Source organism: Hippoglossus hippoglossus, chromosome 15 (genome assembly GCF_009819705.1).
Source record: "Hippoglossus hippoglossus isolate fHipHip1 chromosome 15, fHipHip1.pri, whole genome shotgun sequence".
In the NCBI taxonomy this organism is placed as follows: domain Eukaryota; kingdom Metazoa; phylum Chordata; class Actinopteri; order Pleuronectiformes; family Pleuronectidae; genus Hippoglossus; species Hippoglossus hippoglossus.
The window spans coordinates 18,139,573-18,167,436 of record NC_047165.1 but is presented as its reverse complement, the minus strand read 5'-3'; the positions used below and the strand labels follow the sequence as shown (position 1 = coordinate 18,167,436).

The 27,864-nt window shown below is 42.2% G+C and overlaps 2 protein-coding genes across 4 annotated transcripts in view; one reads left to right on the top strand and one right to left on the bottom strand.

Moving 5' to 3' along the window:
• The window catches only part of cdh23 (cadherin-related 23), a 157,549-nt gene that overhangs the window by 17,107 nt on the left and 112,578 nt on the right, over positions 1–27,864 (bottom strand). Inside the window, exons 20-37 of one of the 3 annotated variants that reach the window (XM_034608223.1) lie at positions 27,347–27,459; positions 27,013–27,120; positions 24,797–24,986; positions 24,336–24,481; positions 23,990–24,209; positions 23,288–23,440; positions 22,951–23,064; positions 22,146–22,294; positions 17,809–17,869; positions 17,327–17,475; positions 16,846–16,981; positions 15,368–15,756; positions 14,896–14,997; positions 14,740–14,742; positions 14,410–14,559; positions 13,439–13,567; positions 12,942–13,070; positions 12,486–12,713 (exon numbers count right to left, since the gene is read on the bottom strand). In XM_034608223.1, the coding sequence (XP_034464114.1) occupies positions 12,486–12,713; positions 12,942–13,070; positions 13,439–13,567; positions 14,410–14,559; positions 14,740–14,742; positions 14,896–14,997; positions 15,368–15,756; positions 16,846–16,981; positions 17,327–17,475; positions 17,809–17,869; positions 22,146–22,294; positions 22,951–23,064; positions 23,288–23,440; positions 23,990–24,209; positions 24,336–24,481; positions 24,797–24,986; positions 27,013–27,120; positions 27,347–27,459 (2,669 nt within the window). Of the gene's footprint in view, positions 1–12,485; positions 12,714–12,941; positions 13,071–13,438; positions 13,568–14,409; positions 14,560–14,739; positions 14,796–14,895; positions 14,998–15,367; positions 15,757–16,845; positions 16,982–17,326; positions 17,476–17,808; positions 17,870–22,145; positions 22,295–22,950; positions 23,065–23,287; positions 23,441–23,989; positions 24,210–24,335; positions 24,482–24,796; positions 24,987–27,012; positions 27,121–27,346; positions 27,460–27,864 lie in introns of those variants that run through there. The other 2 variants (XM_034608225.1, XM_034608224.1) reach the window with 2 other exon arrangements.
• vsir (V-set immunoregulatory receptor) lies at positions 42–11,516 on the top strand. Its single transcript, XM_034608226.1, has 7 exons — positions 42–334; positions 6,035–6,451; positions 6,712–6,762; positions 6,854–6,964; positions 7,204–7,231; positions 8,005–8,180; positions 10,005–11,516. Exons 1-7 carry the CDS (start codon positions 253–255, stop codon positions 10,040–10,042), a joined length of 903 nt encoding a protein of 300 aa, XP_034464117.1. The 5' UTR covers positions 42–252; the 3' UTR covers positions 10,043–11,516.

The following is a 27,864-nucleotide window of genomic DNA, read 5'->3' as shown; positions in this document are numbered from 1 at the left end:
CCACAGTCTCGGTCCTGGGGGGTGGGGTCAGACAGAGGAGTGTGACAGCGGGGGAGGAGCAGTTCTCACTACGGGCTTGTTCTTGTTGCATCCGCGCTGCAAAGTTCAGGAGGATCAAGTGAAGTTAGACAGAGACAAGAGTCCGTCAACAAACTCTCTGCTCAACGCTGAGACTATCCGCCTCGTCTCTGAGTGAAGGGAGAAGACGTTTGAACACAGCTCTGTTTCTCTGCGGCTGCACACAGAGACACGATGGAAGCGGGATTACTGTGTCGCTCAGCACTGAGCAGGATGAAGCTCGTGGTGTGGCTCTGCTCCGCACTGTTTTCTGCAGGTAAGACCACTCACATCCACACATCCACCATCATGACCTGAGGTTTCATCCCCCCCGACCAGGAAGTGTGGCAACCTGATCACACTTTTCTTTTGAGTGACAAACTCAGAGACTGATGGAAAACACAGTTTTATTAGTGAAAAGTGGAGTAAAGTGATTCTGTAAGTTTGTGTTGATAAAAACCAAAGTGCACAGAGACATAACAAGGCTGTAATAGAGAAGGTCATTTGTTGAATTGTTTATCAAGTTTCTTTTTTACCGATGTAAACCCTGTGATATACATTCATGTAATATTAACAGACCTCAGGCTATATCTTTGGTACTCCATGGTCTTAACTTGTTTTAGTTTTTTATGTATTTTTTATTTAATGGTTTTCAGAAACAGCTGCACGTCTATCCTTGTCTCAGTAAAAACTAGTTGTAGGGAACAGTTTCATGTGTCTCCAGACTTTGGTTTGTTGCTGTTGTTGTTTGGAGAGGGAACATCTGGTGTGAAGCTGTGTTAAAGCCCCTCCCTGGGGGATAAAGCTAACTGTAAATCCATTTTAAACCCACCCTGTATAACATAACCCCCAACTGCAGAGTGGGCCTTAATGTTTTTATAGTGGCACGTCTGAAAATGACCAGGAAATGTCTGGCTAATTTGAAACTGTGAAAAAAAAAAAGTCTCATCAGAAATGGTAGTAAGGAAGCCAGCCCTCGTGTGCAGGAAGAGTTTGATGAACTATCAGTTAAGTAACCCACATTTACTTAACAACACATTTACTGGATCTTTTTCATTTAATTTTCGAGTGTTGACGCCGGAGCTGCGATGAAGTGCAGACATTTTTTTCAAGGCATGGTTTGAGAGCTTGTCGGCATCTGACTTTGGAGGAGAGAGGAGAAGCAGCTGTTGCCTCCAGGGCGCAGAGGGCCTCACTTCAAACACTGAAACCTCGCAGAGGTTATCAGTTTTTGACTTTTGGATTTGGTCTGTTTAGATGAACTCACATGATAAATCTGTCGAAAATCCACAAGTGATGTTGACCGAACTTTCAGGGTGACTCAAATCCAACCAAAATTCTCAACATGTTCATGTTTCAAATGGAAAATAAGAGATATATTCAACATAAATAAAGTAAAATGTGTTGCCCGGGTTTAAAGCCTTTGATTTAGTCCCACAAAACTTCACAGCTCCAATAAAAAAGCTCCTAAAGTCTAATGTGTCCCTTCAACCCAGTGAACTCTTCTTTGTTTAGAGGTTTCCTTCCTTTCAGCCTCTGATGAAAACAGCTGTTTGTGCCACCAGCAATAATGGGTTCCTCCTCCCCTAAACATATCTTGAGATAAACACAATAATCGGTGCTGTGTTTCCGCTCAGTCGAGATAAGCATGGAAGGACAATGCCACACGGTCAGAACTGGTCAATCAAAAGCCTCCATCTCTGGGCCGACTACTTTCTCCTCCTGTTGTGTCTGAGCTGGTGTCCTGCATTGATTCCCCCCTGTCCTAAATGAATAAATCATTAGTAGGATCCAGCAATTAAAAATGGCTTCCTGGGTCAGGCTCATCGACAAGAACAGGCCTGTATGTTGACGTGCAGCAGCTGTGTGGGAACATGGTGCATGAGCAATAAGGAGACGGTGGAGGAGGGGGTGCTCCCTTCTTCTCTCCTTTTTGAGGGTATAACCTTTTTAAAGGTCTGACAAACAGTTGAAGATGAACATTTAGAACGATGAGTCAAAAAAAATCCAGGGACCTTCATACTTGTAGTGACGATTTGTCTTCCACACAAGGCTCAAGGATACAGCATTGACCACCACTGATAAAGCCATGACTCAGCTTCTAGTCACAGCAATAACATAATGTCCTTTAGTTTGTAAAGCTCTAAAACATTTAACTTCAAAAGAAACAGGACAACAATGCAGCTGTAAAGTGCAAAACCGGAACAACCCAGTGAGAGAGGAAGCAGGTGAGCTAGTGGATATTTAAGTAATTTTGTCAAAATTATGTCATAATCGCTCTTTCACTGTTTCAACACAATAAAAAGACCAATTTACACTTTCAAAATTACAGTGAAATGAAGAAACTCTGCTGTAATTATGTTGTAAATGTGCTTACGAAGCTGCGATGACACAACCCTTTAGTCACAGAGCTAACTTTATGAAGACAATTTAGAGGAAGATGAAGTGGAAGATTCCTGGATTAAATACAGTACATTAATTAAATAGTTTGCATATGTTGCCTCAGTAAATAATAAAAAATGATGAGATCCATGAACATGATTACCTACATCACTGACTAACCACTTCCTTTTATGAGCGGGAAGTGTCTCAAATTCCACAGTTAACACTTCCTATTGATGAGAAGATGCCTGAAGCATCAGTACAATAGAGGCTTCAACTGAAACTCTCCACTTTCTGTGTGTGTGTGTGTGTGTGTGTGTGTGTGTGTGTGTGTGTGTGTGTGTGTGTGTGTGTGTGTGTGTGTGTGTGTGTGTGTGTGTGTGTGTGTTGATGGGCTAATCTGGGATCCTCCTGCTGGTTTCATCAACACCCTGTAATGGGCTCATCATTACCATTACAGGGGGTGTGAAAAAGGGTGGAGTCTGAGGTGTGTGTGTTCGGGGAAGCAGCACTTTTACAAACACAGGTAGAGACTTTGTGCAAGTGAAAGGATACCAGATTAACCAGTAGGGTGTGACCAGTAATCTGTGTTCTGTTAGGATCTTTGTAATACAGAAGGATGGAAAAACTGAAATACTCAGATAGTCTAAGTAGCTGGTGCAGAAATGAAGACATGATTAATTAACACAGAGAAAGCTATATATGCTGCATGTCTGAATGGGAAAAAGAAAGCTGGCTGTCAAAGGCAAACATGTCCTTAACAGGTGGCATCCAGGGTTAAAACAAAGAGGGCCTGTTTCTTGGCCCTCGGGGGCTATCAGGATCCTGAGAACAGAAATCAAAGGAGGAAACTTAGATCTATAATCGAGCCAAAACACAGATGTCTGACCGCACTTTCTTACATATGAAGGAAACCCTGTATGTGCCAGAGAGAGCAGAGTGTGCTGTCTGTTTTTACCTGTGGTTGCAACCACATCAAGCTCAGATAGTGCTGACACTGTAGTAACACCACCCAATTGGCACCAAAGACGAATGCTAAAAGATCATACTCATTGTCTCTAAGAGTCCTTTAGTGAGGTCTGGTCATGTCAGTGCGTTATCCCAGCCCAGCAGTCAATCACATTTTGGCTCTTTAATCTGCAAGGTAAATGCATATTTGGCAGAAATCTACAGGGTGAGTAAGACCAGAGAAACTGGGGAATAGTTGTCAGAAAGAAGGGCAGAGGAAGGCAGGGCGAGTGTGAAACAGGAGAGGAGAAGGACTTCCCCTCCTATTGTCCCACCAAACAGACAGGAACAGCTACAGGGGCAACAGTTTCACTTTAATCACCCTCCCTGCTCTTCCTATTGCTTTTCCGAACACACAATGGGCCAGTGAAGAGTTCAGCTGCCCACCCAGGAACGTGGCACGTATACATCGCACTCTGTGTGAAACATGCATGCGCAGGATGCACACACACACACTGTGTATACAAACATGCACAGATAATGAAAAAGGAAAGGTCACTGGCTGGTCAGCTACTGTGTTTCTTACTCAGCACAGAGTGTAAATCAATCAAATCAAGGTTTTGACATTTAGACTAAAACTATTTATGTGCTTCCTCATTTATATTGTAGCTGACCCAAAAGACTAGTGCATGGCGAAACATCTGACCCCCCATTGGTTTGGAATCACACAGCTGCTTCCCCAGCTCCCTATGTGTTTTAACACCTAGCAAGGGGCTAGCAAATCTGTAACAGTGCATGTGTTTTGCCTTTGACAGTAGATGGGAAACACATCCAGTGGCATTGTTGCTAACTGGGAAATTAGGGGTGCAGCCTGCTTGAAATTTTGAGCCAATGAGAAGCTGTGCAGCAGCAGCAGCAGCAGCAGCTGCGGAGCCCTTCTGAGAATAGTAAGGAGCCACACAGGAGGAGCAGAGTGAGTTGTGTTCGCGTGTTGGGACGAGTCAGGAAGGAAGTCCACTCCTTAAATCCTGGCACTGACCAGTTACCCTCAACAAACACGCATGCATGCACTGTGAAATCTGTGATCAATGCAATACACTGTTGCATGTATAGTTCTCTTTTGCTGCAGTACACACACACACACACACACACACACAAGCTTCCTGTCTTTGCATTGCAAAATCCCACACAGCAAACTTTTACAAAGAATGGGAATAATCTATTTGAGTGGAGTAAAAGTTGTTCTGGTAGTTTACATGATGGTTACATGGGAGTCATTATTTAAGTGTGTCGATGCTGTACCGTTGCTGCGTAGTGAGGATGCATTGAATAGATTATGTTGAGTTTGCAATATTATGTTTTTTGTGAGGCTGAGATTGTGGCTTCAGGCTGCTGAGCCTGACAATATGTTTGTTATGTTGTGTTACTGCAGTGAAATAATCATTCAGAGCAAACATTAAAGAGTGTTTCTACTCGTGTGCACCACTGCTGCAGTAAAGTGAGAACAGGATGTGGTTAAACATATTCGTTTGAGGGTGAGAGAAGAAGAAGGTCTAATGCAACATATAAAGAAACATCTCACAGCTGTCTTTTCAGTTTCAAGAATGTACATTAAGTTATGTGGAGGATCCGTGTCAGTGAACAGTCCTATGAGAAAGAAAGGGCTATCTCACCACAGTCACAGAGCAATGATAACGTACAGCAAAAGTGGTGTAAGCAGTGATTTAACAAGACATCAGTCAGATTTCTACACAACCTTAACATAACATTTATGCATTGGCAATTGACTCTCTCGCTTTAGCTGTCCAAGAGGATCTCGAGATGTAACTCCCACAAAAATAAAGAACACGAAAGATGCAGCTGTCTGAATGTGCTTAAAATCCAGGAAGCATGTAGTGTGCACAAATAGAGCTAGGAAAATATTGGACAGTGGTTTTAAATTAATTTTACATTGGTACTGTGGTTATCTATGTTATGACAGGTGGTGCCGGGCCGGAACTTAATCCTACTCAATTTCAGCTGCAAAACCATTTGAAAAGATCTGTGATTTAACCTTCAACTTGCATGGTTGTATATATAACATTTGGATATCAGGCCTATAACCTTTTTAAACTGTAACTGTAAACCAATATACAACTAAATTGAAAGAAAGCTGGGATATTGTTGATGCACCTTCATTAGGTTTTCTACATTATTCAAAATTAAATTATATCACAAAACAAATACAAATAAAAGTTGTATCCTAGTTGTATGTAATGTATCATGTCCCTACTGAATATGAAATTCTGCTACTGCCATCATAATAAACCAAACATGTGACTGTAATATTTACTTAACTAAAAATACACCTTTTTTTCTTGTCATCATGTTATTTGTGTTCCCTGGGTTGAGCTTCTCATGCACTTCCCATAATTTCCACAGTAAACAAATCCCAGCTATGTCCGAAGGAAACTGGCAGACTTCAACCCGAACCACAGCGACAGCCACAAACCGCATCATTTCTAACCTGAAGCTCCAAGGTTACAGATTGGTGGAGCTGGTTTGAGGTTATGTTTAGAAAAGGAAGGACTGACTCTAACTTGAGAACAGTTGCGATAAACTATGTATGTGCTAACAGTATTTTTCCATATTTGCTTTCTTTCTCCAGCCAATGGGGAGTCGTCCCATGGCCACTCCACAATAGTCATTTCTGCCCCCCACCTCTACTACACCTGTCCCGAGGGTGCAACCGCCAAACTGGTGTGCGCCCAGAGAGGTGCTGCCTTGCACAACACTGATATCTTGAGGCGCAGCTGGCTTTTCACGCCCCATAGTGATCAGCACTGTTCGGGAAAGGAGGGCCCACGCCACACTACCTCCGGCGGTCATCCCCATGGCAACCACAGCTTGCCGGCAGGGTTGCAGTTTGGATATTCGGAGCAGATTTTCTGGGCGGTTCTGCAGAACGTGACCCACGCTGACCAGGGCCGCTACTGCTGCATGGTCCTAGATATACAGGTGGTAAATAAACATCCCTCCCTGCTGCAGAAACCCCACAGTCACATTCTCCTCCAAGTTACACCACGTAAGTAAATATTTTACTGTGAATGTGAAAATAGAATTTGATTAACTAACAGGGGAAGGCATTAACTTAACATGTCTGTTGCAAGTAGGACAAGATCAGTATGTTAGTTCCCCCTAAATCTATGTGATGTTGAATTACCCACTGTAGTTGACAACTATGTGCCTAAATGTCATATTCTATGAGCAGACACTGTTGTGTTAAACAAGCTATTTACTGTGATATACTGGATGAGAGAGGTAATGCATTCAATCTTTTTCCAGGGAGAAATGGACCTCAACATTGCACTGTCTGGGATCCCACACCATCTGGAGGTACATCACCTTATTCAAGGCTTCATGGCCAATTGATGGCTGGCCAGTTATTTCATTTATTTAACTCTCAGTCTCTCTGCTGCTTCCCCAGGCACCGTGCCAGTGGCCTTGGCCATAGCAGCTTGCATCGTGGCTCTGCTCTCTCTGCCTCTTATTCTGGTGCTTGTGTACAAACAGAGGGAGAATGCCCAGTCGAGCAGACGTATGTATGCACAAACAAGCACGCACGCACACACTCACATTTCCAGGTCGATTCTATGGATCAGATATAAATCTCTCACACTTGGTCCCTCATAGTGTTTGGCCTGACTCATATTTCCTGTCACTGAGGTGGATTGAGTGCATTTCGCACAGTAGGAATCACATCCAGCTTGTATCTGTAGTGCTCCGCTCTGTTTCAATTCATTCACAATGGCCCATTTCCCGTTTCCTCTCTACCAGGTGCACAGGAGCTGGTGAGGATGGACAGGTGAGTTTTCCCACACTCTACTGGGCAGCTGATCTCATTCATCAGCTTCACAGCTGCACTTTAGAATAATAACATTGTTTACATGGATATTCTGCCAGTATCCAGTGGTCACATCGTTTCTTTCACAATAGGTAGTTTCTGCCAAACAACTTTGATTACACTAGATGTTGTTAAAGCTCTGCTGGTAATTTGTAAGGACATTTGTTTTCTATAAATCTATATATAACTTTAAACATCAATGATTAATCACTACTTTAATTTAGAGACATCTATCTACTAATTCCAGAAATCTATCTCTATCTGTATGTGGCTCGCATATCTCTAGAACCGTTCATCTTATCGGCTTCACTATTGGCATTTGTATTGTTAAGGTCTGAAGAAAGTGCGGTGTCGAATTTGGTGCGATTTGGAGACGGGATATGAATGAACTTTGAATACAAATGTGACCAGCAGCTCGAAATCATCGACATAAGTGAAGTTGTCAATAACAAACAGCGAGTTTACGACAACAGGCGTGTTAACTTTATGGCTCACAATATTCATTTTCTGCATCCATTAAATAAACAGAAAACCTTATTCAAAGTCCATTACAGAGCCATAGACATCAGGGTTTAAAGCCACGCTTACTGCAAGAAATACATAGGAGCAACAGCCAAAAGCCTTCTAAATGTTGAGCAACACATAAGTGTTGCAACCGTTTATTGGGTAATTTTGGTAATTTCTTACTCATCTATATGCTTCCCTTTCTTGTGTGTGTGTGTGTGTGTATTCAGCGAGGCCCTCGGCCATGAGAACCCAGTGTTTCTCGGGGGATCACCACAGATTAAGACCCGCACCGTCTCTCAGATCATGGCCCGACAGTCCTCTGAGACAGGATGCCACCTGTTGTCTGAACCAGGAACCCCTCTCTCTCCTCCTGCACATGGGAACGTGTTCTTCCCAATAGAGGGTAGGAAACACAAAACTATACATCATGACGACACAATGGCGGGTTACACTAAAGGGAACACAATGTTCAGGCCAAGACAGAGAAATTGATACAAGGGACATATTATAGGATCGGAAACAATAGCAGTCTACAGATGAAAAACACTAAATCATTCTGCACAGGCTGAGACATACAGGTATCTAACCCATCTGTTTTGTTCAGCTTTTACCCGCTGGCCTCTCTCAAACCTTAATCTGGCCTGCCCCAGAACACAAAGAGAGCTGAGTATGAGTTAGCTCACTCTCAGGGGACATCAATTACAAACTCGATTTCCCAAAATTTGAGACACTATGAAACAGAATCCTTTGGACATGTATTCAATTTAAAACAGTACAAAGATGATTTGACGTTTTAAGCTAACTTCATTGTTTTTGTAGAAATATGAACTTTACGTCAGCAACCATTTACTTCCCTTCACATTAAAGTTTGATACCTATGTGGCATGTAACTATATTACTCAAGCACGTAGTTCGGAACAAACCTATTTCAAAATCAGTTTAGTAAAAGACTGATGCAATCACAGAGGAACCGTGTCTTTGCTTTTGCTGTAACATCCTGCATCGGTGTGACGCTGGCGGAAAGACACTCATACTGTCGTGCACGCTCGCACTCAAAACAGCTGGGCTGAGTTGACGTGATTAATAAAATATTCTGCGCTGGGACTTTAATTTCTTCCCACAAATGAAACCACCTCTTTTTGCTGTCATCATCTGAATACTTCTATTCTCCTCCCTCGCACGTCATTCTCCACCCATCAGCACTCTCATTTAACTCTAATGGCCCCTTCGACCGTTCTCTCAGACTCAACTTGAAATAATATTGAAGCATTAGTTACGGTGAAGGGGTTCAATCCTGAGTGTTTTTCTACCGATTCCCGGGGCACCTGGGCAGACATTCCAGGCATACTGAAGTGGATTGCCCCGTTTTTCTGGAAACACAGTCAAAGGACAGAAGCAGGCTTACTGAAAATCCACTCTGAACCATCTCAAATGCATTAATATGACCTTGAACAGTTTACTCAGCAAACATGGACAAGTCTCAGAAACACTGATTGAAGCTTGTCCTTTGACAATATACTTTATGTGAGAACTGACAAACTAAATCTAAAACTGGGCCACAACATATAGGATTATGGTAAATGTTTGAAAAACCTCTGCTTAAAGTAAATGATGGCCTCTCAGTTTAAAACGTTGCCTTTACTCTGAAAGGAGCCACAAACCTTGATGACACTGTTAAAAAAAAGAATACACATTTGTCAAAGTGGAAATTCCCTGCCAAAGGTCATTTCTTACACTAGTCTACAAATGTTATGCAGAGTACAGAGCCTGGTTTCCCATGTGAGGTTTCATGTTACATGGATAAAAGCAGCACTTCAGCTTTTCCTCTTCATCTTTTTGGTCCACTGACCTTAAACAGAGCGGAATTTAACCAGCAGCAGTTCCCTGTTATCTTTGACGTGTCGCAACTTAGACTTAAGACCGCCCTGTTCCGCTTTTTAACGGGTTTCCAGCCAAACACATTTTATTCTGTGAACTCTATCAGTCTTTGCGTGCGTTTGTACTTTTCAAAGAAGTAGGAGGTTTGGAAAGACAAATGCTGCCGTCTGTCTTTTGTCAACATCTGTCTGCATTTTGGGCAGGAAGTGAAATTTTAAATGAGCCAACTCCCACATATTGAAGTTTCCATGTCAGCACAAGACATGAAAAGTGCATTTTTTGTGCAGGCTGATATATGACCTGTTATTATTTCTTTGCTCTGACTGACCTGCACGTCTCTCTGTTCCAGACACCATTGCTGAGTCTCCAGACTTCCTGCAGATTTAAAGTGGGGGTGAGACCTCATTCACTGCTCGGACTGCTGGCCTGGAAACAGTCCTGCAACTCTCTTCCTCTTCTCTCTGCCTTCAGAGCGACGTTGCCCCTGTAAGCTGTCTCACAATAACCTCTGCTAGGAGAGTCATCTGTATATTGTCTGGACCGCAGGAGGGAATGAATTATTTCCACCTGCAACAACAGCTGGAGGCCAAAAGCGAACTATTGCTTGTGAGCACTTGTGTTGTGGCGGGGGGCCGGGTTTGTGTGTTACGTTCCATCTAAACACTGTCAAACAGCTTGTGGGCCAACAGGCGCCTCAGTCTGGAGAGGCCCACTGCTTGAGATGAACCCAGAGTGCTGAGGGTGAAGGTCCTGCGATATGCAGGGGTGGCATGTTGTTTGGTGCAGTTCAAACTTGCATGTGTAATTTGGCAGTTCCTTGTAAAATATAAGAACATACTGACCAGGACCCCCTGTCATGTATATGTATATGTACATCATGTGTACACGTCTCACTCCAGAGCTAATTTAATAAGAAATCTCAAACCAGACAGGGACTCCAAAACAACACAGTTTAACTGGATGTCTGATAATGACATCTCATCCCTGTTCCCTGTAACAAAGTGTTGTAATAGTGTCAAACCGATGGAAGCTCAATCATCAGAAAAGTACAAAAATTCTTGTACAAATGGACATGTGTTGTTTTATGGCATTACACTGTTTCTCTCCCACAAATGGCCTCAGCTTCTTACCCCCTCCCTCTTTGCTACCTCAGTTACTGTCAGCTCTGTTGCTTTAAATACTCTCCTTCCTTCCTGTACTCTCAGAACCACAGCACTTCACAGTGGCCTTAGGTATATGCATTAGGTGCTAAACATTTCAGTGAGTACAGTATTTAGGGAAAAAAACAGTTCTTGCTGATAATTGTTAATGAATGTTAGTCATGCTTGTGTACATTTTGATGAATAAGAATACACTGTTTATTAATGTTTTGTGAATAATTTTGTAATTTTAAAAATTTATTTTGGGATGTGCCTATGAATCTTCATTCTTATTTTTTGTGTGCAATGAGACTGTTACAAACTAAATATTATTTAGCATGTCTGATAAAAAATGGTCTTGAAATGAAAACCAAACAATCATCATATATATACATATTAAAGTCCATTAAAGAAGTCTGAGTGATTGTGTGAAACCACTGGTGTTTTTTTCATGTTGAGGTAAAATTTGAGCAGGTATCTAAACGGAAATCATCTTCTTTTGATCTGTTGCAGGTATATAGGACAGGGTATGATGTATTTTATTTATTTTTCTGTTGAAGATTTTCACAAGTAGTGTATCTGTATGTGTGTTTCATACAGTAAAAAGCTTGTATTAGACATACAGACAGAACAATGCTGTGAAAGCATGTTTGCTCTCTATATTGCATTTAACTTGTCCTGGTTGTAGCTTGGAAATAAAGTGAAGCTCTTAGACCTTAAAACCTTGCGTCGAGTTTATAAAATCACCGGTCCTTTCCACTGGCGGGTCTCCAAAACTATCACTACACAAGGACGTCGTGCACTTGCTGCCAAGGGAACCATTACAGTTGGAACAAGGTTGTTCCACTTGCGTGCCTGTAAGATGGTGCACACCAGAGGGAGACTGGCATTGAGCAGAGAAAATGATAAACCAATCTTAGTATCTTATTTTATGAGAGGAGACAGAGGGCTGGATGGGAGGAGGGGGTGCCTGGTGCTGGTGTCCTCTCACCATTGCTGTTTTTGCAGTCTTACATTAACTATATCATCTATTAGCCGCTACATTATTGTAAGTTTGCACTACCATTAAAATATTGTCACATGTGATAATGCATGCACCTGTAACACACAGTACTTAATATCTTTATGTTCATAAATACATTTAAAAGATTATTTAAATGTGGCAACTATTTTTAAACAGAAAAAGCGACAACATACATCTTCCTTCTTTTGGAAACACTATGTCTTGTGGCTTTCCTGTTTACAGATGAAGCTGTTTCCTGTTTCCTTCACAGCTCAACAGTTCATACTGTAGACGAACCAAACTGTTTGAATCATGTGTCTATTACACATCGGATTTGTATGTACATTGAATTAAAGCAGGTGGATAAAGAGACAGTAGACAGAGGAACAGAAGGTATGCTTGTTTGTAGTACGGTGACAGACCAGAAGAGGGTTGTTTAAGATGTGGTGCTAAATCACCCAAATGACCCCTGTGTCAAATTCAAGTCAGCATGACCAGATCTGATTAGATTAAGTATACGCTTTAGTAGAGGTTACTGCACAAAGAGGGTTTAAAAACAAATTATTTTTCATCATTATACCAAGCACTGGCGTAAAATAAGATTTTAGAACATGCTGGACGAGATATATTTTACAGCACATTATCAGTTAATCTGAAGTTGAGACAGATCTAGTTTACAATATCCTACCGACAGAGGTGGCGTCCCATCATCTTCCACAGTGACAGTAAGTCGGTATTCTTGCTGGCGCTCTCGGTCAGGAGGCGCTGGCCTTGTCACCATCTCTCCTGTCACGCGGTCCATGCGGAAGGTCAGGTCCTGGTTTCCAGCAGTAATGTAGTAAAACAACATGGCGTTGGGGCCAATGTCTTGGTCAGTGGCGATCATACGGAGGACTGACGTACCTCCTCCAACATTCTGCAATTCACATTGTAAAAGACACCCCAGTAAAGAACAAATACAAACCTGAGACTGATATTCAAATGTTATGGTACAAACTGAAAATCACCACATGTGCCACTATTAATCACTTTAATAACATGCCCAGCTTTAATTTATTAACTACACATTAACAAAACTACAGGAAGATGCAAATCCAAGTCAAATGACATGTAGATTATGTGCGATGTGCATGTTTGTCCCTACCTCACTTATGCTGACGTTGTAGCCCCTCTGGCTCTCAATGACAGGAGCATTGTCATTGATGTCCAGGATGTTGATGGTGAGGGAGTGGTCTGTGTGTCTGGGAGGTGAGCCATTGTCACTTGCACGTACCTGCAACAACATACACATGCATCGTTGTGTACTCGTATGTTGTGCTGAACATGTATGAGGACATGGGGAATACAATCACAAAGAGGACAAAGTGAGATCAGCTGTATTCATGTTTTTAGTGGTGCTCCTGGTACTTCTTATCAGCTTAAAACCTAAAAATGATAAATAATTTAATAATCACATGACTATGATGTCATAAAAGTCAATATATTTTATATGAAACACGTGGGACTCGTAACCAGTTAAAGTATTTGTGCTAAGGTTAGAAATCGAGACATGGTTGTGGCTGTATGCGTGAGAGCTATATTGCCACATATATTAATTATGTTGTGTAAGATGTCATTACTACATGTGGATTGCTGCCTGACCTTCAGTAGGTAACGGTCCACTGACTCTCTGTCCAGAGGAGCATTGACATAAACCACCCCGTAAGTGTGGTTCACTGTCTTGATTTTAAACACGTCCTCCATGTTGCCTGCCACCAAAGTGAAATTGACCTGAGAGAGAAAGAGAGTAATGAGTCAGAATAAGTCGACGACAATCATGTTTTCTTTCTTTTCTGCCAGAAAGAGAACATCACCCTCAATGCACCAGCTTAGGTTCAGCCAAAAGCTTTCATCATGAAGTTACCTGCAACGTATAATGAGTTTAAAAGTTGAATTTCAATGTGCAGCTTCTAAATCTTAAATAAATCGCAGCCCGTGCTAAAGAATCAATGAGCACATCCGAGACACCCACGGAGCATCAAAAACAAGAGCAAATAAATTTATGATTAAGAAAGAAAATTAAGAAAACATAAGCGAGAGACAGGAGGGGATGAGTTGGTAGAGAAAAAAAGCACAAATAAGGCATAAAGGAAAATGTTCTTCAGGAACTTAAGTGGATCACGACACTGACACGTCATAATTACTCAGCTTTTGTGAAACTGAGACAAGCTTCATTTGACTTATAATAATAATCACACAATATGAAAAGACACACAGACAAAAATGTGAAACATGACGTCTAAATGCGATATTATTAAATATATATATATATATACATATACATATATATGTATATATATATCATAATATTGTTCATACGTCTCACATTATTAATAAAAACTGATACGTTGCGCCACTTTTCACTGGAAGAACATATTTGTGTCATAAAGTGAATATGTTTGGTGCTATATAGCTGTGTAGAAGGTTTCCTGTCAAATCAACACAGGATGTGTCAGTTGCCCTATATAATTGCACTAATTAGTCTATTATGGCACTGTGGTGATGTTTCGTGCTGCAAGATCTAAAAACGAAAGTTATCTTTTGGATGTCCATTTTTCCCTCTCGACTCTCACCAGTCCATTCAGTCCGGCATCTTTGTCCCTTCCGAGTACGACTGCCACTTTTTTTCCCATGGGCGCGTTTTCTAGGATGTCCACTGAAGTATCAGAAGTGATGTCCAACACTGGGCTGTTGTCATTCTCGTCCAGAATGGTGATTGAAACCTGTTAATAATAGGTGATATCAAAAGTGGGCTCTGCCACACATCACTGAAATGATACTTACCTTCGGTTTGAGATTAATCAAACCAAGGCAACAAATCTAAAGATAAAAGATAAGCACTTCACATACTGCAAATAAACATATGTCATGTTGTACTTTATAAAAAGAATGTAAAGTTTTACCTTCTGCAGTCCCAATGAGAGATGCAATGAATAAAAGAGGAATGCCATTAGGTTTTCTACAACAGAATAGATACAACATATACTGTTATGCATTCAAAATTGAACAGGAAAACAGAGATGGGGCTTCAAATCCGAATTCACATTGAATCAACATACCACAGTGGAGTCCTTTTTAGGCCCTCCATCATCAGCTACAACAGTCAATGTATACATATCCCCCTTCTCTCTGTCCAGCAGACCTGTCACTGTGATACGGCCCTGAAACATCAAACACAGCAGCGTATCTAGATGGAAATCTTCCTAATGTGACAGAAAGTGAGCGAGGTAGGAGAGACTATGAAGTTTCATAGAAAACAACAAAAAGTCCCCCTGTCTAATCTATCAGAGAAAGACTTCAAAGCAACACGCTCTCTGATCAGCTTACAGTCATGCAGCAACAAGCGCTCGAGCTTAAATCACAGAGGAAGAGGTGTTATCAGACCACACTGAATGAAACACATTTGACAGAGGGTGATAGTCTGCACAAAATATAGGCAGGTACACTGTGTTCTTACATGTAATGTAATGTAATGTACACTGTGTTCATATCTTCATTGACCTTTCTTCCGCTGCTCCCTCTCTCACTCACCGTGACACTGTCGATCTTAAATAGGGCCAGAGCTGCAGGCGACGTGTCGGGGTCGAAGCGATAAGTCAGCTGGTTCAAGTTGTCGGCCGACTGGGCCTGCACCTGGACCACCTCTGTCCCTGTGGCGATGTTCTCACGCAGAGAGGCCTCGTAGCCGGCGGAGAAAAAGGCCACAGCCTCATCCAGCTCATTAAGCAGCGTCACATAGACTGTGCAGTAACCTCGGTGGAAAGGTGGGGCCTGGTCAGTGGCTGAGACATTCATTAGATAGGTGGTCTTGGTCTCGTAGTCCAGGTAGTCCACAGTGGTTACCAGGCCGGTGCTTACGTCCACCTCAAATTTGCGATCTGAGCCGGACACGAGGGCATAAGCGACAGCTCCACCATCACCTTCACAGGAAGAAAGAGGTGGTTGGCAGGAGATCACTTACAATAAACTTGTCTTTTCACGAAATCTAAACAAGGAGAAGAAGCCTTTAGTCGTTATTCAGCACAGCACTGGAACCAACTGCCAGATGGTTTTAGGAATACCCTATCCAATAACTGCAGTTATTAAATCAAAATAGAAAACTTATTTATTCACAAGTACCTTTAACTAAACTATTTAACAAAATTTAAGATCATAAAACCATTGTATTCTATTTTATTACTATTTCTATCTATTTGTATTAATTTACTTCAACCTATTTTTTTATTTATATACAAATATATCCTTTTAATTCTTTTAGCTCTTTTAATCTCTTTACCTCTTTTACTTTGCTTGAAAATTGTTTTAGACTTTGCTTTCTGATTTTGGATTGATCGATTTGTCTCTGTATTGTTTTTAATGTCACCGTACAGCAACTTGAATCTGCCTCTGTGTAGTAATGTGCTTTATAAATAAAACTGACACCTGCCTTGGCTTCTCAACTACTGTGAGTGTGTTAAATAGTTAGAGAGAATCATTGACATCATAACATTTTTACATTGAAACTATAGTTACGATTCTGTGTTCTATTTAGCACTGCTGTCGACACTCTGGTGGCTACATTGTGTTTATTTCAGTTTCCAGACAGCTCCAATGTTTTGGAAAATGTATCTCATAGTACCAGAGGCATCTTAAGGCTTCTGAAAAACACTTTACAACAGGGGAAGTGAATAGAGGAAGTTTGAACCCGTGGAGCAGAAGTTGCCGATTTAAATGTACGCTGCAACGTGTAGGACTTGTTTTTGTTTGCCACTGTCGTGTAACAGGGTATAAACAACTCTGGTCTGTGATGTGTCCCTTTGCAGTGGTGCCCACTGGTGTTGAGGTCGATGACCTGCAAACAACTGACTGGTGCCCGCAGAGCAGAAGTGAGCAGATGTTTAAACCTCAGTTAGCTCAGTTCTCTGTGTTTATGTTAAGAAAATTAACCTGAAGAGACAGTGAAGAGTCAATAACCATCGAAATCCCGTCCCTCTGCTGCCACCCTTTCATTGATCAGAGATTAAACTCACCAGTGTCAGGGTCTGTGGCCCGCACCACAATCACAGAGGTGCCGATGCCAGCCGTTTCCCTAAGACCCAAACGGTTGTATTGTTGTTGGGTAAACACTGGAAACTCGTCGTTGGCATCATCCACATAAATTATCACCTGCAGGGGATATTTGTAGCAGTAAATCAACTGTACATATTATCTTTGAGGATGAAAAGAGTCTTAGGGAAAGGGTTTGGTAATTTGTATCCACTCATCAAGAAATTAGACTGCAGACATATGATCCTAATCTGCGTCCCACATAAGGGGCTGGTTCCTCTAAAGTCCACATCTACCGAATGAAAATGTCAGCTGCTGGCAACAAAAATATCTTCCATTTTTAAACTTTGGAACTATTATACAAAGACAAACTACTTCTGCATACAGTGTGAAACACAGCAATTAAGAAGTGCAGGTTGGGCAATTTATAGCATCTCCACCAAACGAGTGCATTTGTCTGCTCACCCTCACGGAGCTCCTCATGCTGCCCTCGTCACTGTTGTAGGCCTCCACTTCCAACACATGGGAGCTGCTGGTTTCTCTGTCCAGAGCCCTGAGGCCTCTTGTCAGCAGCCCGGTCTGTCGGTCGATGCTGAACAGCTTGTTGCTGTTGCCTGCATGACATCACAAATAAGAGCATTAAACACACACATGCACACACACAGAGATACCATGACAGAAAGGGACAGTTTAAGTGACTTTATTACACATTTAACGATTGAATCTAGTCTCGACAGCTGCCAGTTGGGTGAGATAATTTTAGTTAATTTGAATGCACATTACTTTGTTTAAAGAACCCGTCATAATTGGTATTTTTACTTTGACAACATCTGATTTTTTTTACTCCAAGACAAGTGAAATTGCTTTGGAAACAAGTGGAATAATCAAACCCGTGTAACAACACAATTGGACAAAAGAGGACAAAATGCAATGACGGTAGGCCTTACCAGTGAGGACCCTGTACAGAACTCGACCGTTCTCACCCTGGTCTGCATCTGTAGCTTGAACCTGTACAAACACACACAAGCAGAAACTATGCACTTAGATATGTGACGCCAAAAACACCAAAATCGACAATGACTTACAAACACAAACCATCTGGCTCCGTACAGGGAAACAGAAATGTCCTTATTCTATCTTTACAACTGGTACAATTGCAGAGTTAAAACTTTTACTTTTTTTGGGCAGTTTGAATATTATGATGGCAAAATATGCAAGAGCCAATATTACATGAAGAGAGATTTGAGCAGTTGGATTTTGATTCCAGTGAGTCTGGATGTTCTGTGTTTACAGAGTGATTTTCCTAAGCAGTTACATGACAGACAGCACATTTCTTACGAGCTTTTTTTGATTTGGTGGTTTCTATTAACAGATGGACAACTCAGTAGACTTCCCCATTCACCACACATTCACTGGTGCCCAGTGTCTTGTTGCCACAACAACCCCATCATGGTTTGGCAGTGAGAAATTTGCTCGCTCTCTCACAGGGAAATCACCAGAAGCAGCCAAAAAATCCAAACCCAGCCCAGACTGCATGGCTCCGCAGCGTACACAGATAAAGAGTGGAGCATGCTGGGCTGCTGGTGAATGGGCCATGTCCTAAGACTGACTTCTGAATCCACAGAGGCACAGAGCCGCTGGCACTGGATGAGGTGGAATCAACCCACTCCACTGCGGATGTGTCAAAACCTGTGGAGATGCCTACAAAGTGCATATTCAATTGCATACAGAGACAAACACAGGAAAAATTAAGCACATGTATGTGCACTCAGGTTCACACAAACACACACAGTCACAGCCACTCACAGTCACTCTCTCTCTCTCTCTCTCTCTCTCTGCCCTGTGTGTCCTCCTTTGCTCTCTCTCGCTCCCTCTATGAAGAGAGGCCCAACTTCAGTCTCATTAGCTTTATAAAGAGATGTGGAGAGGAGAGGAGAAAGAGGAGGAGAGGGGAGGGGAAGACGGGAGAAAAAAGACGCTGGGGGTTCAGATTGGAGAGTGATGAATAGGGTATTACACAGCGGACTGCACCACTTAGGCCATACAAGGGGGTGTATAAAGTGTAAGAATACATTGTAGAGCCAGATGTTGTAAGTGTAAGAATGTGGAGTGGAAACACAGAGAGATTACTCGCTAAGCCTCTGCTTGGCTCAGGAAATACACTATTGTCTTTGGCTCCCTGGGATTAAAACAATAGTGAGATATTTCAACCATGAAGCTGTTACCCAAAATTTACCCCCTTTGCCTCCGTGTTCCCGTCTTCCGCCCCAGCATTTCCCCCACTGTCTCTGGGAAAGCAGCACTTTTAGGGGGGAAAACAAGTGTGTGGAGCCAAGAAACAGGTCTGACCTCAGTTACTGGGACGATTCAAGTTGCTGTTTTAAAGAGTCTCTAAAGTGTGAGTGTGAGTATATATTTTTGAGGGTTTTCTTCCAGGGTACAAAAAGTTTAAATATGAAAAACTAAATGTTAATAGTATAGCGTTTTAAAAGAACATAACATAATTCTTGTTTTTTTCTTCAATCTTGAGGCGAAAAGATTACTAACCATCTAATGAATGTCTCTTACAATGTGTATTTCATATCTGCTGTGAAGTTTCATTTGGACTGCAACTCCTAAAATTCACATTTTGACATGTGAGCTGCTTGACATGTGCTTGAGTAACAGCACATTGTCTAAGGGAGCTTGTTGAGGCTGTTACATGCATTTAGTTTAGTATGATGTATTTGGAGCATTAGTGAAAGAGGATGAACTGTCTATACCAAAATAGTTTTTTCTTCCACCATGTAGATAAAACAAATAATATATGGTGAAAAATACCAGATATCAGAAACAAGAGGCAGTAAAAGGCAAAGAAATCCAATAAGCAGTTGCTTGTGCTACTTAGACATTTTTGCAGAACTTGTGAGCGGAAAACTGGTCAAACTTTGCAAATGTGAATAAGTTAGACACAGAGGTTAAGGAATGACTTCATTGTTTTAAAACTAGCTGAGCAGTCAGATCTGGAGGAGCAACAATGTGGGGTGATAGAGAGGGAGAGTACCTTACAGCTAAGCTGCCAAGTTTAAGAGCAGCGTGCCTAATCACCAATATGTGCAGTGCGGTCCACAATATGTGTGGGTGAGGAAGAAAGTTTGTGTTTGAATAGATGTGTGAGTATGTGTGCGTGCAGTGTATGTACTTGGAGGCGCTGACTAATGAACTGACTCTCTAACGAGCCATCCTGCTCCAGTGGCCTTTTCACAGCTTTCCTGGCATTTGGTCTTAAAAATAATTTCACGTCCCACTGTGTTTCCCTTAAACCGATAAGCCATGCTTTGTCTACGCTGAATTAGGGACATTGACATTTACAAATGTTACTATACCAAAGATGGGGGCACACAGAATGAGGGGGGATAATTGGAGACTGGGGTAGAAGAGGTGGGCGCCGTGCATTTTACAAGGGGCATTTTAATAAACCCAATTTGTTTTACATTGAAGAAAGCCTGTCAAGCATTGACTGTTTTCTGGTCCTTGATTTAATAGCTACATAATTGCCGCAAATGCCAAACACTCGCCACATCCGCATGTGCATGCAGGCATTTCTGTGCAAATTTGCATGTCTGTGTCTATTGTGGTGTGCGTGTATGCATGGGTTGTAAGCCTTTGAAGGTGTGATCCCAATAAAGTGAAAATAAGCAACTTAATAAACCTACTCAGCTTGGTTGGGCTTGGCTAGTGAGGTAAAACATGGGATATCAAGAGAGCTGCTGTGGCACTTTGATAGAGGCTGATCTCACACACACACACACACACACACACACACACACACACACACACACACACACACACACACACACACACACACACACACACACACACACACACACACACACACACACACACACACACACACACACACACACACACACACACACACACTCACTCACTCACTCACTCCCGGGGCATTCTTACATGTACCTCCAATCTAATTTCCTTTCTCCTTTCAGGTCCAAGACAACATGAACACCACTGAGTCAGGCTCCAACTTCACCCTACCCTCCAACACAGAAAACATCACTCTGTCCAGCCTGACAAACAGCACCATCTTCTCCACCATCTCACAGCCTCCATCCTACTCTTCACACATCCATGACCCAGAATTCACCATCATGGTGGTGCTGGGCTTATCGCTGTTGCTGGCAGGGTTCGCCGCCTTCCTGGCTGTATGCCGGTCCTCCGAACAGGATGGGGACTCGGACGCGAGCTGTGGCCCAGGAGAGAGCTTGACCACTGGACGAAGCCGATCAAGTGAGCCCCAGCTCAAGGTGTGGAAGAGACTGGGCTCGTATCGGCGTTCGTACAACCTGTCTTTCAGACGGCCGCCACACCGCAGACCACATGAGCGGGAGATTATAAACGCATCGCAGTCACCAACAGGACAGACGCCACAGTCAGAAGCCGGCAAGGAGCCTCACCTCACTATGCCATGTCTATTTGACTATGTCACTGAAATCTGAGGCTGAGAGTTGACTGACTGCTCCCAAAAATGTGACACACTGTATTTGGATGAATGTGGATGAAGAGTAAATGAGAAGATTTTATTAATTTGAATTCTAGGTGGATGAGGTTTGCTACAACGTAAGTGCTAAAACGTAAGCCAATCAAAAAGACAGTCTGACAGGTTTACATGTTTTTTGAGACCGACCACTTTACCTTCAATATAGTAGCAAGTAACAGTGTTGGGCAAAGATGGTCTTTTCCCATCACCCTTCTGCAGTGTATCCACTGGAGGTGAATATGAATTAATCCCACGACTCAATTTGATTACAATTCTCGCAGTAAGGATTTGATGCTTCATCAAATCTGCCCTCGATTAGATTTGGTCTGATTAGATTGCATCCAAGTTTTTCCTAGGAGTATAACAGCAGTTTAACAGACACAGTGGACCCAACACGAGCCTCAAATGACAGCAGCTCAGCTTTATTATCTTTTTTTTAAAATAATTTTTAATTTTCACCAAACATGTTCAAAGTCTGTGGACAAGCGTTGTTCCTTTGCATCACTGCTAATAGTTCTGCTGCTGTAAACCCCATCAATCTGGTGATTCATGCAACTGAAGACAAACTATGAAATATTAAATAGTGTGATTTAATGTAGGTTTCAAAACATGACTTGTGAGCCAAACAGAGACTTTCTTTGTGTTTTTTGTTTTTGTTACGTGAAGAAATAAAGTGACTTTTAGTGTGACTGGTGAATGTGCAGTATGTTTCCTGATGTGTTTAGCATTATGTGTGTTTGCCACCTGAAGGACGCTGGTTCCTCTGGGCACACTCTCCAATATGCTGGTCTCATAGCTGTTTTGGAGGAATATGGGTCTGTTGTCGTTGACGTCCTGCACCTCGACAAATACAGTGGCCGTGCCTGTCCTCCGGCTGCCCGCTGGGCCGTTGTCTGTGTGCAGGAACATTCACAAACACATAAGTTGCAATCATTCAGGTTAATGCCAATTTTAGGGTTGATGCCAAGAAATGCAAAACAGACACAGCTTTCATTGGATGGCTGTACCAACATAAATGAAAAAAGGTAAAAATCTGCACATATAGAAATGGAATCGCTATGTTACATTAAACAATCCATTAATCGAGCAGAAACCTAAAATAGCATGTTGTAAAGAAGTAAGACTGGAACATCTTCGGCTTACCAAACCTTCATTTTTAGCTGCTTGTGAATTAGGACAATATATGTAAATCTGCTCTTTTGCACAGTTTTACATTATCTCAGCCTTTTTCTCCCCTCTCTTGTGTCTCTGGCCTCTTTAGCAGATAAGCCACTCTGACTCAATGGTTTCCAAAACAGGAAAACCTCAGAGTTTTTGTTCTTTCTTTTCAAACAGGAACAAAGGCGGTTGAGCAACAGTCTGAAATCACTGCAGATGTGCAGGCATAATTGTTTTCATCATTGCCATACACAAGTAGAATGGATAAGCTTTGAAGCAGCAAGAATACAAGCTCCATGATAAATACAACCAAAGACTATGTAAAAACAAGGACAGTAAAAGAGGATTGAGGTATTTTCTGTCATTTTCAAAACATGAATTCATGACACACCTATAGCTTCTACAATCAGAGTGTAAGCTGCCTGGTTCTCTCTGTCCAGGCCAACTACTGTCCGAACAACTCCGTCTCTGAAGCCCACGCTGAATTTACCGTCCTGATTACCATCTAAAAATATAAAACACAAACATATTTCCAAATGAAAATACAAACTATTATACACAGTGCAGCAGTAATACTAAAAGTAGCATGCATTGAAGAGGAGCTCACCTCATACAAATTTACACAATGATGGATGGATGGACAAAGGAACCAAACATGCACATAGTCCGAAAAACTGTACAACACTGTAGCCCACAAACACATCACACCTCCCACTGTGACCTCTGACCTGTGATGAAGTAGCTAAGCTCGGCGTTGAGGCCAGCGTCGTTGTCAGTGCAGCTGAGGCGTGCTACAATGTGGTCTCTAGGGACACTCTCCTTCAGGGAAACATTGTACACTCGAGGGCTGAAGGTGGGTGTCTCATCATTTACATCCAGAACTGACGTACGCACGCCGACAGACACACAGAGAGACATGAGGACACACAAATAGATGTACATGAGGACAAATAAGGCAGCAGGGTGGTGCAGAGTAGAAAGCCTTTCTGATGTTAGTGCTGTTCTGACTGACCTCTCACTTCCCTGTGAAGTTAAGCAAAATGAAAACAGTTCAAAATATTTTGATGCAACCGACTCATTTGATCCATTTTTGAGAATCCTTAATTTGAGAAATGCCAGAAATTGAAACTTATTCAGTTTTTTTAGTCCTTGTTCAGGATTACTACTATTTTCTATTATTACTACTACTTTACTTTACACCAGTCAAACCATTTAGGATTTTTCATGTTTCACCAGCAGGTGGTAGCATCCTTCTCTGCAGAATCTTGGGATGTGTCAGTGGTTAACTATATGCCATATTGAAGTAAACCCTCGCGTCACTCAGAATCCAATCACACTGTGGCTCAGCAGTTCCATACGTGGGATAATTTCAGTGAGAGCAAAGGGAAATCAAAGCCAGCTTCTCATCATCATGAGCCACAGACTCTCACCTGTGATAGTGAGGGTTGAGGTGGACGTGCGCGGGAACTTTCCAGCATCATAGGCGATAATCCTCAAATGGTACAGTCCAATCTGCTCACGATCCAGGACTGCCGTGGATGTGAGGATGCCAGTGGTGGTGTTCAGGTAGAAGTCGAGGCGAGGCATACCCATCTGTAAGGCCATTGTGATCACGCCATTCTTATCCTCATCCGGGTCCTCTACCTGGACCTAGAGGAGCAACATCACAGACAAAAATCTTTCAGTGCTCTTCTGACACTGGTTGGTGAAAAATAAACGAGCTATATTAATTCATGCTGGGTTTTAAATGCCATCATATGTAGTCTTATGTTTTACCCTAAAAACCGAGGAGCCAATGGACAATCCCTCTGGCACTTCCGCCACAAAGGGCAGGTTGAGGAAGGTTGGGTCGTTGTCATTAAGATCCAGCAGGTTGACAGACACCGTGGTGCTTGCTGTTGCACGTAGTGAAGGCGTACCTCCTAAAGAGGGCGACAGAGGGACATATAAAGTCAAACACACGCAGGCACACGCACGCCCACGCCCACGAACACACACACAAACACACGTGACAGAGTTTATTAGCCACAGTAAAAACTTTCATGGTCGACATAAAACTTGAGAAAGAGGCTAATCGCAGAGAATTGAAAGCTCTCTACTGAGAATGATATTATGCAATTTGAGCTTGCTTACAGATTGTTAAAGAGTTTCATGACTGAGACAAATTCACACAATAAAAGGCAAAGAGAGCTGAAAACAGACATGGACATACCATTACAAACATCCACACTACTCACGGTCGACAGCTGAGATGATGATGGTTCTCATGAGTGCTGCATCCTTGGGGTTGGAGCTTTCTCTGTCCAGGGTAACCCCACTGGTGCGAATCTTCCCTGTGCTGCTTTGGATGGTGTAGAAGGGGTTTTCTGGACTGATACTGTACTCCACTGTCCCATTTTCTCCATTGTCAGGGTCCACTGCCAACACCTGGAGGGGAAGAGTTAGGAAAGACCGTTATGAATATTTTCTTTGGCATGAGTTCCTCCTAACAAGAGGGAACTTGCTCATCCATAGCTCGACTATATAAAGTATAAGAATCCTCAAGTTACAGCGTATGGCTTAATAAAAGTGGATTAACAAGAAGACCTTAAACGATATGAGGACAGGAAGGATTTAAGCCAGAAAAGAGAAAGGGGGGAAATGATGAAGAAATTAATATGGGAAGGAAAGAGAACAACAGTATTTTTAATAATGAGGGTAATAGCAGTGAAAAGACCCAGAGCATCTTCACACATGCAGCCCATTCCAACTGCTTTAACACATCAGTCAGCTGAAAGAAAAATGGTAACGTCTCTTATCTGACACACAGTGGCAATGGGTGATGAATGCGTGAAGCCGCAAGCCCGACTCAAACACTGGCTGATTTCTAAAGAGATGATCAATTATTCAGTGCGCTGACTAAAAACGCTAGAAACTGGTTAATTGGTCATTAGAGGAACAAAGGTTTTGCAGGTATTTAATTATTAAGGGGACATAGTAGGCAGGCATCCCAGAGGACCATTGATTAGCAACTGCACAGACAATGGTAGGTGATATAAGATGTGGTGGAATGTCTCGCTGAAGCCAGTTGGACTGATCAATTCTGACCCGAGCGGAGCACATTAAAAGCAGGTGCGACAGTGCATTTGACTAGTCTTTTGAATTGTAGCTCTGGACTGAATTCAGATTGGCAGAAAAAAGAATCCGATTTTGAAATGAGGTATTAGAGGAGTCACTGTGTTTGTGTGTGTGTGTGCATAGGTCTTGGAGGTAGGCTGCAGCAGCGATGGTGGAGTGCTCTGAGATTTGAGTGGGCTGATCCTTGCACTGGGCACAGCTACCAAATTCATCGGCTCACTGGACACCTCCAGGAGGACTCAGCAGGTGGCCTCTTGTCACCATGGAAACACTGGCTGGGACAGGGCTACATTGGGGCCAATTACAGGACTGTAAGCCTGGGTGGTCCGATTTATTGAAAAATGGTCGGAGGGGCAACAGTGTCTGGCCACTGAGTGCAGGGAGTCACATACCATATGCATCACATCGCTGGATGCACCATGAATGAACTCGGCTGAAGAATAGGTACAAGAGAACAGGATTAAGTGGAAAACCTGGCGACATTTTAGCAACGCAAGGCGTGTAGCTCTCGTTTCTTTCCTCACCATTTCTCCATTCTACTTGCTCACTCTTCAAGATGGGGTCTCGATTCCTTCTCTGCCTAGCAGCTGAATAATTTGGGATGCATATGACTGCAGGCTACATTTTAATTAGCAATCGGACTCCCTTAATTACACTCACTGACGCCTCTTTAATTAATGGACAATCAAGGCTTAATTAACAACAACACACTGCCAAAGACACCAGCAATGAGAGAAGTTGGGGGTAATATTAGAGCTTTGTGATTACTTACACAGTAATAACTATTTGTTCATTAATAACAGAGGACTATGCATCAAGACGGTGTGTCTTCACCATGTAATTTCATGTACAGTCTGACAGTGAAGCTTATGACTCTTTGATCACTCTGCCCTGGAACAAGGCATTTTTATTAAAACCACACCTTTTGCCTGACTCAAAGAGGAATCGAATTGAGCCACAGACTAAAATCAATCAAAACAGATAAACCCCCACTAAAATACTCACGTTCTCTCTGCTTCACATCTGGGTAGAAAACTATAGGCAAACATTTCAAATAGTTGATTCCAAATGCTTTAAACACCACCCATCATACTCAAATTAAGTAACAAATTATTATTCTGGCATATTCATTTACGGCCCTGTGATAGACTGACGACCCCTGTCTCTCGCTCAATGTCAGCTGGGATTAGCTCCAGCCCCCCCGCGACCCTTAGAGGATAAGCGCCACAGCTAATGGATGGATTGATGTGTTCATTTGTGTTGTTCACATTACCATTTAATTAACTGCGGCAAATCAACCAGGTAAAGTTCACAGAATTGGGCGAGGTGCACTCACAGAGATAACGTCTGTGTTTATTGGGCTCATCTCCACTACATTGGCATGGTATGGCTCGTCCCTCCACAGGGGCGCGTTGTCATTGATGTCCAGGATGGTGATGTTCACCTAAACACAATAGGAGTGAGGGAAATAAAGGGAAATGGGAAATAACTTCTTAAAATCAGTTAAGCAAAACACTTTGGCCCATCATGGTTTTGTAAGCAGTAAAGATATATGTACAACAGAAAATAATTACACTCCAAAAGGAGTCTGGTTCAACAATGGAGAGCAAACTAATGTGTTCTGTGAGCCGTGTGTATGATCAGATGAATGATGGCTACAAAGTTGTTACCGTGGCGATGCCAGTTTTCTGCTGAGGGCCCACCCCTCCATCCACAGCTCTGACTATCAGGATGTACTCTGACTTCAGTTCTCGGTCTAGCAGGGCTGTGGTGGTGATCTCCCCTGAAACACACATGGAGTCAGTTCAACGATTTAAAGCACAAAACAACCAGAGCATTCAAGTGACAGATGTCATTTCAAAGCAGCTCTTCATGTCAGGATGAATTGAGTTAAAAGTCAGAATAGATAAAGTCAAATTTACTAAAAGCTCTTTTCAGTTTTCAGACAGTGGTAGAGATCAAAGTATGTGCAAAACCCAAATATAACTTGCATATAAGCAGTAGATCTAAATAAATAGAGATGCTTAATAGTCTGATGGAAATAATTTCACAATTGAATTCATTTCAACAGTATTGTAAAATGATTTAACAGTAAAGTAAAATGAAATCTAACATTTTTAATCTAAAAAAAATCGACTCTCAGAAACTACCCCCACTTGCACACACACACACACACACACACACACAC